This window comes from Notothenia coriiceps, unplaced genomic scaffold (assembly GCF_000735185.1).
Source record: "Notothenia coriiceps isolate Sejong01 unplaced genomic scaffold, NC01 NC01_scaffold00026431, whole genome shotgun sequence".
In the NCBI taxonomy this organism is placed as follows: Eukaryota; Metazoa; Chordata; class Actinopteri; order Perciformes; family Nototheniidae; genus Notothenia; species Notothenia coriiceps.
In genome coordinates, this window is record NW_011359132.1 from 94,672 (window position 1) to 112,504 (window position 17,833).

General features: G+C 39.7%; 3 protein-coding genes and 1 long non-coding RNA gene across 4 annotated transcripts in view; 1 reads left to right on the forward strand and 3 right to left on the reverse strand.

The window, feature by feature from the left end:
• anxa5a (annexin A5a) overlaps positions 1–1,225 on the forward strand; it is a 23,195-nt gene extending 21,970 nt beyond the window's left edge. Inside the window, exon 10 of the mRNA XM_010784779.1 lies at positions 987–1,225. Within this exon, the coding sequence (XP_010783081.1) occupies positions 987–1,046 (60 nt within the window). The 3' untranslated portion in view covers positions 1,047–1,225. The remainder of the gene's footprint in view (positions 1–986) is intronic.
• Positions 1,226–2,255: 1,030 nt separating this feature from the next.
• LOC104957167 (uncharacterized) lies at positions 2,256–9,597 on the reverse strand. Its single transcript, XR_799640.1, has 3 exons — positions 9,586–9,597; positions 4,844–4,847; positions 2,256–2,414 (listed from the first exon to the last, which is right to left on the reverse strand). It is a non-coding gene; the product is annotated as an uncharacterized lncRNA (long non-coding RNA).
• LOC104957166 (fibroblast growth factor-binding protein 1-like) lies at positions 8,669–10,204 on the reverse strand. The gene is made up of 2 exons (XM_010784775.1): positions 10,106–10,204; positions 8,669–9,475 (listed from the first exon to the last, which is right to left on the reverse strand). The coding sequence occupies exon 2, from the start codon at positions 9,454–9,456 to the stop codon at positions 8,830–8,832; it is 627 nt and encodes a 208-aa protein (XP_010783077.1). The 5' UTR covers positions 9,457–9,475; positions 10,106–10,204; the 3' UTR covers positions 8,669–8,829.
• Positions 10,205–12,283: 2,079 nt separating this feature from the next.
• Positions 12,284–13,702, reverse strand: fgfbp2a (fibroblast growth factor binding protein 2a). The gene is made up of 2 exons (XM_010784776.1): positions 13,025–13,702; positions 12,284–12,801 (listed from the first exon to the last, which is right to left on the reverse strand). Exon 1 carries the CDS (start codon positions 13,663–13,665, stop codon positions 13,030–13,032), a length of 636 nt encoding a protein of 211 aa, XP_010783078.1. The 5' UTR covers positions 13,666–13,702; the 3' UTR covers positions 12,284–12,801; positions 13,025–13,029.
• Positions 13,703–17,833: the final 4,131 nt, after the last annotated feature.

Here is a 17,833-nt window from a genome sequence, read left to right on the forward strand (position 1 = left end):
GGGGTTGAGATGCACAGGCTGCAGTATGCTGCGCCCAGCTGATCGACAGCTGGGACACAAACCACCAAATACAAAAACATAATTCAGATCCAGTCGTCATGACTCCACTCCGGAGGGATTCCCCGATCATTTCTTACAGTTTCTCATCAAGGGGGGGGTCTCCTGTCCCCGGTACAAACACACTGCCTGAGGAAGGCTATGTGTATTTTTTTTGTCATTAACCTTTTTCGGACCACTTATTTATTTTGGTGACGATCCGACCTCCCTGCTGCTACTCTGGTTCAAACTGCATCCACCAAACAATATGAATTATCTCGACCTCCCCAAAATAACCAAAATCTGACGCGGTGTGGGATGTCTTTTTTAGCTGTTCTGTCGACATTTCCTGCGATCTTCTCCATGCAGTCAGTCAAAATGAATGAATGAAAGGGCGTTTCTTTGACTATTTATAGGCAAATATGGGCGTTACGTGAAGCCCGCAAAAGCTGCACCGCATTTCGAGTCGATTGTGATTTATAAAGGGAAACCGGCGTAGGAAGTGCCGTACGCACTTTCCTCCCCGGTAAGCAGTGTTTGGTTAATCGGAAAATGTCGCAACATTTCTGTACCTATTTTTTGGATTTCTACTACGTAAGCAACCTTCCCACGTGAATCCTACGCAAGGCGTTATAAATGAGGCCCCTGGTCTTTTCTAAAGAAGAGGGACCAATGAAAACGTTGCCGTTGTTCAGCATCGAAACATTCATTAGCTAACAATGACATTATTGTTCTATTAATATAAAGGAGGTCAGGTACTCTTTAAAACAGCTGGTAGTTATGGGTACTTTTTACTTAAGTACATTTCGAAGCCCATACTTCTTTACTTTTACTTGAGTAAAGAAGTTTAGTCAGTACTTTTTTTTAAACACAAGTATCTGTACTTCTACTTGAGTAAAGGATGTGTGTACTTTTGCCATCGCTGATAATAATGTAGTGTTGTTTTGCAGGAGGACACAGATGGGGACTACCAGAAGGCTCTACTGTACCTCTGTGGTGGGAATGATTAATGGTGTTCTATAGTCTAGCAGCACTGAATGATGAACTGCTGCTGCGGGACAAAGATGCACATGTGATGAGGTTATTGATCTGGAGTTGTTGATTCTTTCTGACTTTGGCTTGCTATTGATTGAATTAGTGTGAATTACCTCCTTGACGTTTTTGAATTATGACAATAAACGTACATCTTCATGAACTGCAGTTAAAGTCTTATTTGCTTTTGGTTTGACAACAGAAGAAAGAAAACAGCTCAATGTCGTGTACAGGCTTTGTTTTGAATGTAGTCAATAATATTTTCTCAACACTTCCTCCTGTTTTGAATAAAAATGTACACAGTTGTTTGTAATACTCACAGCGTGTGTAAAATGCAGCTTACAAAACACAATACTGATGCTAAAGTATTAAACAGGACATTTCCAAAGCTCTCCTGCCTTCATTAATTACAAATGAACTGCTGACTCGGATTGCAATATCGCTGTCAGTGATCAATAAATAATGACACTTTTGGATATTTGTTGACCCATATAAAGACATCCACTGCCTCGATGTCTTTCTGCATGAAAAGGCTCGATGTCAAACAAATTGGGTCTTTCGATCAATAGATTTAGTTGGAGTTGAACCACAGGGTGGCAGCAAAGTCTGAATTTAACTTCATTCACAGGGACTAAAAGACTTTAATACCACCTAATTGAATTTGTTTTTGTATGTCTCTCAATGTCACGTTCTGCCATTTCGAAAAACACATTTTAATACTTTTTATATAGAAGAAAGACAGTAACCAAAGTAATACAAACAAATTTTAAAAAAAAGGGGTAACTTTCAAATTTTTCCTTTTGGAAACCTTTCAATTGGAGCTGCAATTTCAAATAAAGTTCTGAGTTTCAGAAGTAATTGTCCTAACAGGACTTCTTAGTTTTAAGACATTAAATAAGAAGCTATTTAATCTCTGACTCTACTGGGATGCATAATACATCAGTTTCCATGATCAAAACAGGGTGATTCTTAAGTGAGTGACAACAAAGTATCTATTTACCTGCCACGCTCTTAAAGAATATGGAAATCTAGGCTTGGTGGTTTTATCCTTATAATGACTTAGGGCCCCATTTACACGGGAACGCAAACAAACCGAATTTGATATCAAAAAAGTATTCCGTTCACACGCAGTCGGCTAAATAAACGTGTCCGTTCACACCATAGACTGTGTATATATAAAGGTTCACACGAGACCGCTGGAGACGCTGTAGTACATATGCCGGGCCTGTAAGTGGCGCTGTACTTCCGCCACAAAATACACCAAAAGCACAGAAGAAGACCCCAGAGCATAGTTGCCCGGTTGCCCTTCTGTTTATTCTCCGCGGTGGATTTAGCAACATGTAGTTCTCCATGTCCACTTGTTGCTGATGGTTGTGGTAGAGGAGCTGTAGATTTCGCACTAACATCTGTAGCATGGTAGCTACTGACCATGCTACAGCAGTGAGCAGCAGAGGTGGGGAGAGGCGGGGCTATGGCTTCATCTATATCAGGAAAATTATCGTATAAGACGTACAGACGGATCCGTTTGGCCCCCCAGAGTATTCCGTCCGCAGATCTATCCACTTTGAGACCAGTTATCGATTTAGGGGTCCGTTTCCGCGGTTCCGTTACGGCCTCGTGTAAACGAACGGGCTATACGAAGGAGAAAAGTATAGCGGATACAACAGTTTCGTTCCAGTGTAAACAGCACCTTAAACACAGGCCTATGTCAGAAAAATTAACCTGCATGGGTATTTATAGATGTCTCTCTGTGATTTATAAGCCTCTCATTATGTTCATTAAATCTCTGCCTGCCAGACGTTGTGCTCCGTATTCAAAAACCACCTGAAGGTTCAATTTGGAAAATGTTTTCATGTGTTGACATGTTTTCCCTTAGAGGCTCATGTGCCCTTTTGCAGACATGTATTCCCTCAAATCTTACTGCAAAATGATGTTACCTTTACTCTGTAGTTATAGGCATTCTGGTAAGGAGCTTTTTATTGCAGCTAAGCTTGTGTGTTTTTATTTCATTATGAGGCACAACATGAGAATGATGTTTTGCAATGAATGCATGTATATGGCAAAATCAACAAACAAGTATTCTGAAATGTATTTAAACCAAACTGCAATCCATCTAAAAAAGGAGACAGATATATGTTAACATTAATTAGTCTTAAAAAAACATTGATACAGGAAAAAATATAGAATATTTAAGTTTTAATTTATGTATGTGACATTTATGCAAGCATATGGTGAAGTGCAGTAGTGGCTGTTGGGTGCTGATAGCAGTCCTGTAATTGAAAGCTTAACCTGCTGAGTCAAGCCATTCCTGTTTTTAATGCTCCCTGATTGGACACATTTCAGTCATTCTTAATGAGCAACTTGATCAGAACCAATAACAGTGAATAAAGTGTTTATTGCTTCCTGCAGAAATTGCTATCTTTTTATTGAATCAAAAAATAATAAAAACGGATATTACTTGATGTTATATTATAGCTTTCAGCGGGAGCAATAGTCGGGATCTCAACGGTGCTGTAATTCAAAATCCCTATAATAAATCTGCAATATTGCTTGTTGGTGCAGTTGTTTAATCGATGAGGGTGACTCAGGGTTTATGTGGCCAGCAGCTGTCTGTCATAAATCACTTTGTGCTCATTTCCACTGCAGGAAGATGCTGTAATCCAGCCTCCAGAGTCACATTTCATTCTCAAATAGAAGATAAAGATGAAGTAGTATCCCTATTACTGAGTTAAGAAATGTTTTATGACTTTGTAAACTACAAAAGACAAAACTAAAGTCAAACGGTCCCTTCAATCCTGGACTGTAGTTGGCCTCTGTGGACTATTTTCATCTAAAATGTGTTTAAAGGTATATACTTTAAATACATTTTGAGTTGCCTTTGCCAGTTTGGGGATATTGCTCCACAACTTTGCAACATATAGACAAAAAAAGCAAACAAAGGCGATTGCTTCTTCTACTCATTATAGAACTAATGATGTTAAACATTTGCTTCTTCAAAGAGTTTGAGGTGATTTTCTGCTCTCTTCTCTTGTGGTTGCTTGGACTATACCAGCCACCAGCTTCACACGCTTATCAGTCTCACGTCACGCTAACAATGTAGCCTAACATTTGTGGTGTTTCATTAATTCTCTTCAGTTTGTAATCTTGGCTCCAAAGAGAGTAAAGCTCTTTATGAACCAAATGCCCTTTCACTCTCTTACAAAGCATTCATAGTAAGCTTGGTTGTACACACATACAAATCTCCTTAATGTCAGTAGTGCCGGATTGTGTTGACCAAGGCCCACCTTTCTCAGCCAATCAGGAGCCACAGGCGGTCAGGCCACCAACATCACCAGAGGAAGGATGCTTTGACCAGAAAATAGGGCATGGAGAGGTTTTTAGTGGCATAAATTGCAACATTTGAAAAAATAGCTAACGCGCTCTGTGCAAACTGGGATATAGAAGTAACAATTACATGTTGGATACTTCAATTATTCACAGAGGGCTTTTTATGATTGCTGGTACTCTTGAGTGCTCTTTGGAATTGAAACAGGAACAGCTGCTCATGTTAATCAACGTGAATTGTCCCTTCTTTAGTAAGAAAAACAAAAAAGACACAATACAATTTTTACCAGGTATTTTAGATACACACATTTTAGGATAACATATCTACATTTGTTTAGTTATAATTGTTTCTTAACATGTTCACCTTCATAACCTGCAGTTGCTGCACCTGCATTGTAACTTTAATAGTTTTGAGGATTTTATAAACACTGATAAATCTCAAAACAGTAACCATGCTTTGCCACCTGTTGGCAGCAGTACAATTAGTTTTAGTGGCACACAGCCACTTAGAAAGACATACATACTTATAGAATGCTACAGTTATTCATCTTTTTATAAATTAGACTAATAGCTTTTAAAGTTAGCTTTTTAAATTGTGTTTTAAATTAGCTTGACAGGTCGCTACGTTCACAACGAATGTACGCTCAGTGTTGCGCATGCGCAGAGTGACTGCCTGGTGCTCTGCTGAATTCTGATTGGCTGTTGACGAGGACTGTTGTTACTTCTCATAGCAGGCCTGACGTTGGAATTTCTTTTAAAGCGGATAATGACGGCGGTCACCAAAACTACGAGTTGGATTATGTTCTACAACCCATGTTTTTAAGTCTATTTTAAAATACATTTTAAATCAAACCCTGCCGTTGGAATTTGTCCTTTATGAACCAAACTCCTGATAAAAAGAACTAGATTTAACGTGTAGTGTTTCTCCAGGACGAAGTGGCTAACTGCTAGCTTGCATGTGAGGCTAACATAGCATTAGCATTGCTTCCTGTGTGTTTTATTCAAGAAAAACACTTTCAAGACCTCGGACACCGAGAGGATTACCAAATATGAAAACAGAAGGACAACGCGGTAAAAATGACCTTTCTTCCACATTGGAGACGCATTCAAATGAAATGGAGCAGTTCAGTGAGACAGCGGAGTGCTCATTCGAATTTTCATCTGTGGTAAAGTGTGGTTAAAATGTAATCAAGTTTATTAACTCAAGTAGTGTGCTTAAGGGCTATCATGAGATACTTGAACTTTGTCCATAAGGTCCCATGTCATGGCCATTTCTACTGATCATAATTTCATTGTTGAGGTCTACTAAAATAGACTTATATTGTGCAATTTTCCAAACTCACATTGGTTTCTCAGCATCTCTGTAGCATGTATTCACTCTCTGTCCTAAACGGCTTGTTGGGCCACTAGCGGACGTAACAAAACGGCTCCACGGATTGGTCCATTTGGACCAATGGGTCCATTTGGGTATGGGCACGTCACTGTACCCAGGAAGAAAAAGAGAAATCTCCAACGAGGCGTTCTGGGGCAGCACAGACAGGTCTTTTCTGTGTTAGAGTTGTACACGCTACAGGGTGTACTTTGAGGGTTTGTGCCTCTGCAGACCGTTTACATGCAGAAAAACCTTCATAACACAAAAGGGGACGGGTAATAACCGGAAAAGCATGACATGGGACCTCTTAAGTATCTTTTCCGGTTATTACCCGTCCCCTTTTGTGTTATGAAGGTTTTTCTGCATGTAAACGGTCTGCAGAGGCACAAACNAGCTAACCCAAAGACCTCATCACTAGTGATGGCGAGATGAAGCCTTATGAAACTTTGAAGCTTTCCAGACAATTGGTTCGCAAAAGGGTTCATCTTCTCATTAGGCTTCATCATNGACCGTTTACATGCAGAAAAACCTTCATAACACAAAAGGGGACGGGTAATAACCGGAAAAGCATGACATGGGACCTCTTAAGTATTTCTATATTATGCTTCTACTGCACTAAATAAAAAACAAAACAATATACTTTGTACTGTGGTAGAACATTACGGGACATAATTCACTGTGATAAAGTGTGTGTTGCACCACGGACCTGTTAGAGAGTGTACCGGGTGGTTGTTATCATTCTAGCTTGAGTAGCGTGTATGCAAAGTATTCTGCCCTGCTGTAAACTTAAATGGAAAATAAAGTGTGGAGTTCCATATTCAACACGCCGCCTCCGACTCCCATTCATCGGCTCTACAGTACTCCTTTTTATCCACTTACTGAGGCATGCAGAATGTGGACAGAGGGATAGCTGGTCATTCAAGTGTCACTGAAATTGGTCCGAGGCATTCAAATGATTGCATATTAAATGTATTTAGTACATTTTTATTCCCATTAACAACCCTAATAATATAGTTTTTTCTCGGTTTGCTTGCGTTTGAAAAGGACAGTTGGCCCCTAATGTGAAATGATTTCAATAGATTTGAACACTGACTTCAGTCCTGTTGTTTAATCCATTTATAGCTGTTAAAATAACAATAACTAATAGGGGTTTTTCTGTCTTTTTCATGGGATTTGTATTTACTAATTGTCTGCTTTGCCTCACATTTCACAAGCTGACCCACAGAATCAAAGTCTGGTGTTTTCAGTTGCAGCTGCTGCTCAGTCATGCTTGAAAAGAAAACTCATTCCTTTACCTCCTCGCATTCCTGCATATATTTTATGACTGCCACCTAATTTACTTTTGGGTGCAGCCACATTGCTGCCTCATGTCCCCATTAAGGGATTGTATACATGGCCCAGAATGCAACCTGCTGAGAGTCTTTGGATTTTGATGGATTTCGGCTGTTGGTAGTGCATTATGATGGATGAAGCTAAAATCATCAAGAATAATGAGTCATTCCCCTTTCAAAAATCACAGCACGTCCCCGAGGCTGCTCTGTTCTGGTCTGTTGGAGCTGTGGGTAGAGAAAGCATGTCAGCCTCTTCCCTAAAAATGTCTCTCTGTGATCTCTGAAGTGAACATTTGTACTGACACTTGTCCATGATTTAGCGAGATATGATATCACATTTTGTTCTTTTAACTTCAGGACTTTTTTTTCTTGTTGTTTCTTGCCCTCATTTTCCCCACCAATGATAGAAATAAGACTAATGGGATACATTTCATTCTGAAGGCTAACTCAAATTAAGGGACAAGAGAGTATTGCTAATTCACCTTTTTCGAAGTAACCCTTAGGTCACAAACAAGTCTGATGGTAAAAATAAGATTTAAGTCACACATGAATAGGCAGAATCCATTGTTACAAAATAAACTACCAAGGCTTTAACGTAGCATAGTTATTAACATTTGACTAATGCAGAAACATTTAAGTACTGCTGCTTACATATTATTGAATTGATAATACTGATCCGGTTATATAATATAATGATGCTGACAGTAGCCACGCTGCATTATAAGTACTATTACTTTTGATACTCTTAATAGATTTGGTTGCTACTGCAATTTTAGGAAAGATTTTTTCTCAAATGTAAAATGCAGTGGAAATGTATAATGTTCCTGTTATAATTGCCAAAAATAATGTCTCTTGAGTTGGATTTGCCAAATCTCTATTGTTATTATCATGATCTAATCCAAGAACCTGCTGCCCTTTGAACTTGATTTTGCAAGTTGAGCGTGTGTGAATTCAGAGGCTTGTCAGTGCCAAAGTATGCAGGCCACGGCTTTCTAAAAAATCTCACTCCCTCTGGTTAAATTACTGTGTAAATACCCAACATGCTCAAACTTCTAATCTCCCACAAGTACGTTCAGCAGGACTCTGCACACACATTTGGAAAACAGAGACAAGAGCTTGGATAGACGCAGAGTTGAAATGAAATGGCTATGCTGGGAAACACATTTATTTGTATGTAATTATATAAAGGTATCACCTAGAGATCATCTCAGTGTTCATTAAACTATTTTCTAGATTATTTGATTAATAGTTTGGTCTTCAATTGTCAGGAAATGGTTTGTCTAAGACCAAAGATGTTCACTTTACTACGGTTTAAAAACAAAGACGAGCATTAAACCTCAGAGAGGCTCAGAAAAGCATTGTTTTGTAATTTGCTCTAATTGTTCCCGCTGAAAAGGACAAGATGAGGCTCTCTTGACTAAGACAATTTTTGAATGAAGGATACAGTTGGTATGATGGAACATACATTCCTTTCAAATGAAATTGCATACACATCTGATGTTTCGAAACAAAACTTGCAATAGTAATCAGAACTGTAGATTTCACCCAAATTGACCAGATCCCAGAACAAACATTAGAGAATAGATAGAAAAGTGTTTATTGATGTGTAGAATCAACATTAACAACATGTGGAGAAATATGTCTATACAAGCAGCAATTATCTATAAAGAATGTTTAATAGAGACAGGTCTTAACGTGATTGCATAGCTGAATCTATTTGAGGTCCTCACTTTCTCAGCAATCAATATCCTGTACCATAGTGAAGAAGAATGTGCAGAAACTCGACCAGGAGTCGTTGCAGTGCTCTTCCGCCAGCTTCTTGTGACGGGGCTGACAGGATTTCACAGCTTGGGGTTCAGGCTGTCGGTCTGATGGCTTGTCAGTCTTCCCCGGGGTGTTATGGATTCTGAAATGAGCCTCTCGGGGAGCTCGTTTGCACAAACCTGTCCTGATCAATGTACTACTGTCCTTGCACAGAGTCTTCTGCTTCTTGAGCGACCGGGCGATCTGCTTCCAGTAAAGTTTGACATTTGAAACGTACTCTGGACAGACGGTCGGATTGGCGACATATTCACAGCTGAAGCTCCGGCCCCCCTTCTTGCAGCTGACACCGAGGATGAAGACCTCCTCACCCGTTGCTGCCCAGGTGCACTCAGACTTGTCTTTGGTCACCAGTTTTCCCTTGATGGGCTGTGCAGAGACAGATTTAGTTTGGCGGCTGACCTTCAGCTTCTCCTTGTGTTGTCCTCGCTCTGTTTCTCTTCCCCGCCGTCCATGGCTTTTCTGGCAGCTGCTCAACATCAGCTGATGGGAAATACAAGCCAGGACCAGCAGGATGGCGACATTGGTGAGGAGAGCCATGAAAGCAGCACACACAATCCTGCAAGAGGATACATTAGGATTTAGATATGACCACAATCCCTTACTTTCCCTTTCTTAATAATAATCTTTATAATCCTCTATTAGACCCTTTTGTTACACGGAAATAACTAGTTTTCCATCCAAAGTTTTGTTCTAGAATATCATCTTTTTAGGCAATTTAAAAGGCAATTTAAGACAATGAAATGCATTGGGAAAAACATAATAAAAACATGAAGCAATATAAGTCTCATATTGGATTTTGGATACAAATAAAATGGAAAACAAAAAGAAGCTATTAAGGAATACATTTGAATAATAATTGGAATGAAAGGTATCAGTGCAAGAAATATAAATGAATAAAGAGATTGAATCCTTGATTTTTTAGGGTGAAACAATCTGAACAACATGTGACATGAATTTAGTGATTGTTTAGAAAGTCAATACTACAACTACTCTTAGTGCACCAACACACCGTTTATAGTGATTGTAATGAGAAATGGATTTGTATTGTAGCATATAGAGCATTTTAACTCACCGTAGGAGTGTTATAAGAACAAGCACGCACTATAAATCCTAATACTATAAATCCAAAGAGATTAGTAATCATTACAGAGTGAGCTACGATAAAAACAGTGATTGCTAAACTTACCTGAAGTTTTCAGAGTAAACTTGAGTTTAAAGTTCCAACACCTGAGAGCTGAGAGTCTCCTCTGCTTAATGTACCTGCAGCCACAGTGAACTGTTGCAGAATCAGCCCTCCCCTTCACACACAATGCATGATTGGACGGCTTGAGTTCAGTCATCTAATGAAAGGGTGGTCCTTAGAGATATCCTGCTATTCTGATAAAGCTTGTAAGGACTGTGTTACCCCAAACCATTACCAAAGCTTCTTATGCAGATTTGTAACATGTTGATTTAATCAAATAATGGAAATTGTTCTGGTAAAGTCACTTTACAAGAAGCACTAAATCAGATCCTGCTTTGCAACCAAACTGTATTTAATGTCCTCACTGTTTAATGCACTTTGACATCTAATTTCTGTCTGTCTTCGTTCTTCATCGAGCAAATTCGAGACTTAAAACTTTTGGAGACACCTACCGGCGTTATGTGAGATTTCAAGACTTAAAATGATCTGTTATTGTAGATTGTGCTGCCTGCTTTAAGAAGTCTCAGCTGCTTTCACGATAACTTCACTTTTAAGGCAAGCAAATGCAAATGAACTCTGAGTCTTTTCAAACTGTAACTCCACCATCTGTTAGAACAGTTTACTAAAGATTAATACTGGAAATATCTTGAAAGAGCCAGATGTTTTCTGTAGGAGAAAATCACTGATTGAACTTAGTGATCAGTTTAACTGAAGCAACAGCGACATCTAATGCTCAAATGTGGTGTTGCAATGTGGTGATGAGGATGAAGATCTTTTAAAGGTCCCATGTCATGCTTTTCTGGTTATTACCGGTTATTACCCGTCCCCTTGTGTGTTATGAAGGTTTTTCTGCATGTAAACGGTCTGCAGAGTCACAAACCCTCAAAGTACACCCTGTAGCCGTCGTAACACAGAGAAGACCTGTCTATGCTGCCCCAGAGCGCCTCGTTGGAGACTTCTCTTTTTGCATTGTTTACTTCTTGGGTATAGTGACGTATTTCGGGTATAGTGACGTAAGCAAGTACATCTTGTGGCCGTTACGTTTGGACCAATCCTCGGACTGCGTCACACACACACACTCGGCGGGATGTTGCGAGGCTCGCTGCTGCGAGGAGCGGGACACTGTGAGCTGGCTCACTGGTGTGGGGTCGGCGAGACACGCGGAACTCAGCCTGGGCACACACACAAACTCCCAGCCAGGCTGCGGGTGTGTGTGTGTTTCAGGCTGGGTTTCGCTTAGGGATGTCCCGATCACCTTTTTTTGCTCCCGATCATTTGATTTTGACAATTTGCCGATACCGATTTTCCCCGATCCGAACTTTATGCAATGCATTAAGAGAAAAAAAAGCATTCAAGTTGTCCCTTAAGGTTCTTTTTTTAAATGTGATATTCTATCCAACATGGATATAGCTTCTTTTTTTCACAGCAGCATTGGATCAGTTCAGTTGTGCAGCATTGGATCAAAACTAAATAAAGCTTTCAGTACTCGTTAGCTTACTGCTACAATTAGACACTGCGCCCTGCCCACTCTGTTGCCAGATTTGACAGAAATAAGCAACCAGGTCTATGAAAACAAGCCCCAAAGAAGCAACACATACATGATGTTGTGTAATTTGAAATCAAAACTAAGGCCTCAGGATGACGTTAAGACTTGAACATGGTCATTTTTGTTTTGTAACATTCAATAAAAAAAAGTATTTATAAAAAATAAAAATCCCGATCCCCGATTTTTTTCTTCCGATCTTTTGAAAATCACGTGATCGGCTCCGATCACCCGATCACAGAAATAAGCAACCAGGTCTATGAAAACAAGCTCCAAAGAAGCAACACATACATGATGTTGTGTAATTTGAAATCAAAACTAAGGCCTCAGGAGCTCCAACAAGCCGTTTAGGACAGAGAGTGAATACACATACTATACAGAGATGCTGTATTGAGAAACCAATGTGAGTTTGGAAAGTTGCACAATATAAATCTATTCTAGTAGACCTCAACAATGGAATTATGATCAGTAGAAATGGCCATGACATGGGACCTTTAAGACTTTATGATATTTGTATTTATAATATATATCACATACAGTGTATAGCAGCTGTTTTCGATATTGACACTCTTTTGCTATCAAATCTCACACATTTTTCATCAAATAAGCAAGAAAAAAAGTTGATCAACACAGAATAATGGATCATAATATTTATTTATTTAATAAAGTTATTTTCACATTCATTATATATTCCCTCAAATACAACAGTACAAAAATCACTATCTTATCAGACCTCTGCTCTTTCCCAACAATATAATATTAAGTGATGCACGTAGATTATACGCATAGGTAAACAGCTTAAAAACTAATGAGTGAAACCAGTAAGGCAAATGTGTTGTTGAGAATGTTTTTGCAGCAGGAGAAACCTTCTCACAAGTCAAACTTTACATTTCATACTTATCATATACAACCATAAACAACTTTTTTTTTTTTTACCCAATCAAGACCGGTAGTAGAGTCTTTCCAAGCAGTGACATCTGTAAGATGATGCATTCAAGGTTCACAGAAATCCTGCTTCAGACGGTCACAGCAGTACCGTCTCTTGCTCTGGAGAGGGCGCTACAGTTCTTCCACAATTTCTACCAGACTGCTGCTCGGGTTTTCCCTCCATGATGGCTGGTATAATCAGACAGTTGAAGTTATCTTCATTATAAATCTGTGAATGTAACAGATGGGAGAAATGCATATAAAATTACAATCATTTGATGCTTTCAGTTGTACATTATTTGGATCAGTAGTGTGTTAAGCAAGAGAAAAAAGAAAAAATCATTCTGGAGGCAATTTTTGAATATAAAAAAATGAAAGTATTCTCTCTTTAGTCAAAAAACAACATAATATAAGTTTGGGTTATTGAAGGGACCCGGACTAATGCTGCTTACCTTCCTCAGTTTTTCCGAACCAAGCCAATAAAGTAGGAGCAGATGCCTCGAAGCGACCTCCAGCAGTACTGCTGAGCCAGCCTCTTAGCGTTGCTCTCCACAGGTGGCGTCAGAGGTTGTGAATTGGTTCTCGCTGTGGGCTTTGCTTTGGGTTGCCTTGCAGAATCGGGTCTTGTTGGCTGAGGTTGAGGTCCGGCAGGCTGTGCGGCTGGTTTTGCCCTCGTCGGAGCCTCCGGCGATGTTCTGGAGAAGGAACCGGTTGAGAAGACCATTTGAGACTCATCGCCTGCCTTCCTGCACATGTGGGGTTTGATCTGCCTCGGCCCCAGGCAGGCGTTGTGCAGCTTTCTGAGGCCCCACATCATCTGCACGAAGTAGTGGCGAGGGTTCTTGTTGTAGCTGCCGCAGGTGTGAGGCTGTCCAACGTACTCGCACCAGTAGGAGCGCTGCCGGCTCTGGCACATCAGCCTCAGCCGTGTGTAATCCCCCTGACCCGTGATGGTCATGGTGCACTGGTCCTTGGCCTTGGTCTGGAATTGAATGGGGTTGTTCCAGATGCTTTGTCTGTTCGCAGTCTGAGCCTCGGCTGACCAAAGGCAGCAGGCGAGCGGGAGCAGCAGAGCGCTGACCTGGGTCCACATGGTGTGAGACTGATGCTGAGTGTAAGAGGAGGAGAGATTGACTGCTCGAGCTGACAGTCCCTCCTGCTATTTATTGGCCGAGCAAGAAATTCACGTTGCGAAAAAAACGGACTAAACAAAACATATATGGGAAGAGGAGGAGGAGGAGGAGGAGGCTCCATCAGCTGTCTTGAGGAGGCAGGGACCACAAACTGTTTACAGTAATGCTCGTGTTCATCATGGTGATATGTCATAAAAAGTACAACCTCTCCCACATAAAGAAGAACCAAATGATGCCAATTTCATCTTATAGAACAGTTTCTTCTCTGCACACAGTATAGTTTTCAGAAATGTTCCTATGTCTGCTGAGTACATCTCATTTAGAAAGAAATGTCTGGAAGTGCGCTCATGTAAAGGAGCCTCCCAAAGCCTTCAAGTTCCTGCTTGTTTTTAAAAGGCAGTTCTAGCTCACAACCATGCTGGGTACCCTGTCATTTCTTTCCCAAATATAAACACAATCAGACTGCACAACCACAAAGTAACGTGTGTGGAAGTCACACATGGCAGACTAAATTCAGTGAGGAGCGTGGAAAGCCATTTTGTCAATTGAGAAATAACAAGAGATGTCTGTAAAAGACCAGGGGGTTTAGCTATGTATAACATTGCTTTTTTCTCATTTCCACATAGAGAGAAAGGTCCCATTGTGAGACATGAGTGACAACTAATTGTAGCGTAGGCCTACCATGAGTAACCTTAATGTTTATGGGTATACAGTCAAACCAAACAAAAACAATGACAACTTTTTCTTACTGTACAGTCCATTTCATTTACTTATGTAAAAATAGTAAGTAGTCTTCCATTCAATACTGTGTTTATGTAAAATGCATGGTTTTTACAGCTTGAAAAGAGGGGGTAAACATTACCAAGGTTCCTTCTGAAATGCACTAGTATAAGAGTGGCACAAAAATGTAAATACTCAATGAGAAGCATCTCAAAATGATGTGTATTTATTATTTGCCCCATAGTGAATTCCATCAGAAGTGTTATCACCATTATAGGATGACGTTTTTTTATTTTTTTTTCTCAGATGAAATTCTTATTCTCCCATCTTTTTCTAAACACAGAATCAGCAGTGTTTCTCATTAAACTCTTCTCCAACCTACCCCCTGAGAGTTTTGTGTTCCCCTGAGATTGCAGCATATCCACCGCACACTTTGTCCGATTCCTCTTATCTTATTGAGTTTAAAACAGCTTCTACTATCTATTCCTGTAAGGCGCTGTTTTGTGTGGCTGCTCTTAACATAGGAAAATAAGCTATGAAATAACAATACAAATATTAATAAAACAATAACAATCCTGAGTAGACGGTTTTGTGCTTTTTAATATGCGAGTACCTTTTCTCCAGAGCCCATTATAGTGCACATTATTGTAGGAGCCATTGGATCTCCTGCTCTTAGTGTAAAGCTCTACCAGTACAGAATCTCAGAAAACAAACATTGCATATACCATGATGTACAACTTGTTCTGAATTGCAAAAAAACAATTCTACCGTAATGTACAATTTGTGTAAGCTGGGAAATAACCATTTTAAAAAACAGTGACTGATGTGCAAGTAAACACATACAAAATAGAATTTAGTCTGAACCGCTGCTTCTGTTTTTGAATGTTTTTTTTGTTTGTTCTCATGTACGTTTTATATAAGCCTACTTAGAGGTAGGAATGAGTCTGCATGTGGTTTTTCTGGTGGTGTTTATCCACACGCTGGTTGGTGCAGAAGGAAACCTCAGAACGAAGCCTATGGAAGAAGATAATCATCTCCTATTGAAAATAGCTGACCAGTATTGCAACCAGTGGGCTCTGGCCAGAAGTGGCAGCACCACAGAAGAATGTGCAGGATTGTGTTAAAGTTTTAAAATACACTCTGAGCAGGATGTCTCATTTTTCCAGAGCTGCAATGTGACTAAGAAGTACATTTACTCAGGTACTTTAATTAGGTGTTTAGTAAATCCTGCTACTTTAAAACTGTCAAATAATGTACTTTATACATCATTACATTTGATTGATTACTTTTATTTACTTTTCATTTTAATAAATCATGAACAAAAATATATCGTCAACAATTACATGATACATTTTTTTTAGGAACTTTTTTTTGCATACACATTTTAAGTCGAGTCCCACTTATGACCAACTTCTTCCACCACTTTCTCTGACTTGTCATGTTATTGTTTTGACATTAACTAGACCCTCCAGAAAAACGCGATTCTGCGATCGCAGAATTTACCGCATAATCAGCCAAATGGCGCAGATTTTTTAAAAAGCCGCATAAAAAATCTGCGCCATTTGGCTGATTATGCGGTAAATTCTGCGATCGCAGAATCGCGTTTTTCTGGAGGGTCTAGTTAATGTCAAAACNCTCCTCCTCCTCCTCTCAGGTCTGATGCTGTCGGCCTACTCCTGTGTTGGAGCTGTCCTGGAGGACAAGGCTCTGCTGGAGAGAGCGGCTCAGGCTGCTAACTTCCTGAAGGAGAACCTGTGGGACGCCGAGCGACAGACCGTCCTCCGGTCCTGCTACAGAGGAGAAGACATGGAGCTGCAGCAGATGTAAGAGACTGAAGTTTTTTAATAGGAAACGGTGTATAGAGCATACATAGTTATAGATTTGGTTTATAAATCACCTTTCAAAACATAATCACAAACGAAACCAAACACACAGCAACAATAAATATAAAAAAAACAATATATGAAAAGTAAAATGATGTATTTAAGTACAAAGAGACATGGAGACATGGAGCTGCAACAGATGTAAGAGAGTGGGTGTTTCTCAATGTCGAGGACGCTTCCTTGGTAGGACATGTCTTCCGAGTCAGGTCCTTCAGAAGCGAGGCAAGAATCCTTCCTAGCCTCGGAAAACGAAGAATGGTCGGAACAGGCTAACAGGTGTGCGTTATATGAGAGGCCCTGCTTAAAATGTTCCGCCAAAGATTTTGGAAATTGGTCCATTCGCAAAGCATTGTGGGGATTTTAAGACTGCGGAGGACACACATGTGCAGCGTCGAAATTTCCCGCAACGAAGGACGCCGGCCTCGGTAGAATTCCAAGCATCCTGGACATTGGAACAGTCCTTCGGCGGGATCTAGCTAGCTCTCTTGTTCTACATACAGTAACTTATAAACTACTTCATATACACGAATGTATACGTTACATATTCATAAGCAGTATGCTGCATACTGTAGTCTTAATGTGAAAATCTTACTAAGATATCATTCAAAATCTAAAGCATGTCTTCAGATGACAGTTTTTACTTGTTTCTTTATTAAGATGGACATTTTTGAAGTACCAGTGTACTCACTTTGACAGGCCATCATTCTTGTCCGCAATAGCGTCTGTATGTGACCCGTCTTGGGAGATCAATGGTGTGATTTTACTTTAAGTGCTAAAACTCGGTATTGTGTATCTGAACCTTCAGATACATCAAAGAAAGGTTTGAACAGTGATGCTCTAAAGTTAGGCACTGATGGATCAACTGAAGAGGAACTTCTTATGTGGGGGGGGGGACGAAGAGAGTGTATAAATTGTGAATAAACTTTGAAATTCAGTCTATCATTGTTTTGTTTTTCAGTTTTTATTTCATTTAGTGCCTTCAAAACAATGCCAAACTGGTTCTGTCAACATAACAAGTGTGGTGTCTTGAATGGGAAGTGCGTTTTTTGGAACACAAAAAAAAAAAATGCAATATTTGTGGAAAAGTACCCAAAAAAAAAAGCACACTTGAATACAAGCAAGATTGGCAAACTGTAAATATTTAAGGCTACATTAATTAAAATAGTGATAAGCTATTTAAAGGGACTGTATAGTAGTTGTTAATTAGACCCTCCAGAAAAACGCGGGCAAAAATCCTTAATTATGCGGGCTAAATTCCTTGATTATGCGGGCTAAAATCCTTGATTATGCGATTAAACATGCGGGGTTTTATGTGATTTTATGCGGTGAAATTGCGGGAAGTTAGGAAAGTTGCTAAATATGCGGGGGAAAAGAATAACAATTTTTTTAAATATTGGGCTGTCTTATTTATTCTCTCTCACACACAACCTGCCACTAACGTTAAACCCCTTTACTATTCAATTAAACACATTCAATGTTTATTTATTGTAAAAGCAATTGGGCTATTTTAATCTCACACACACAC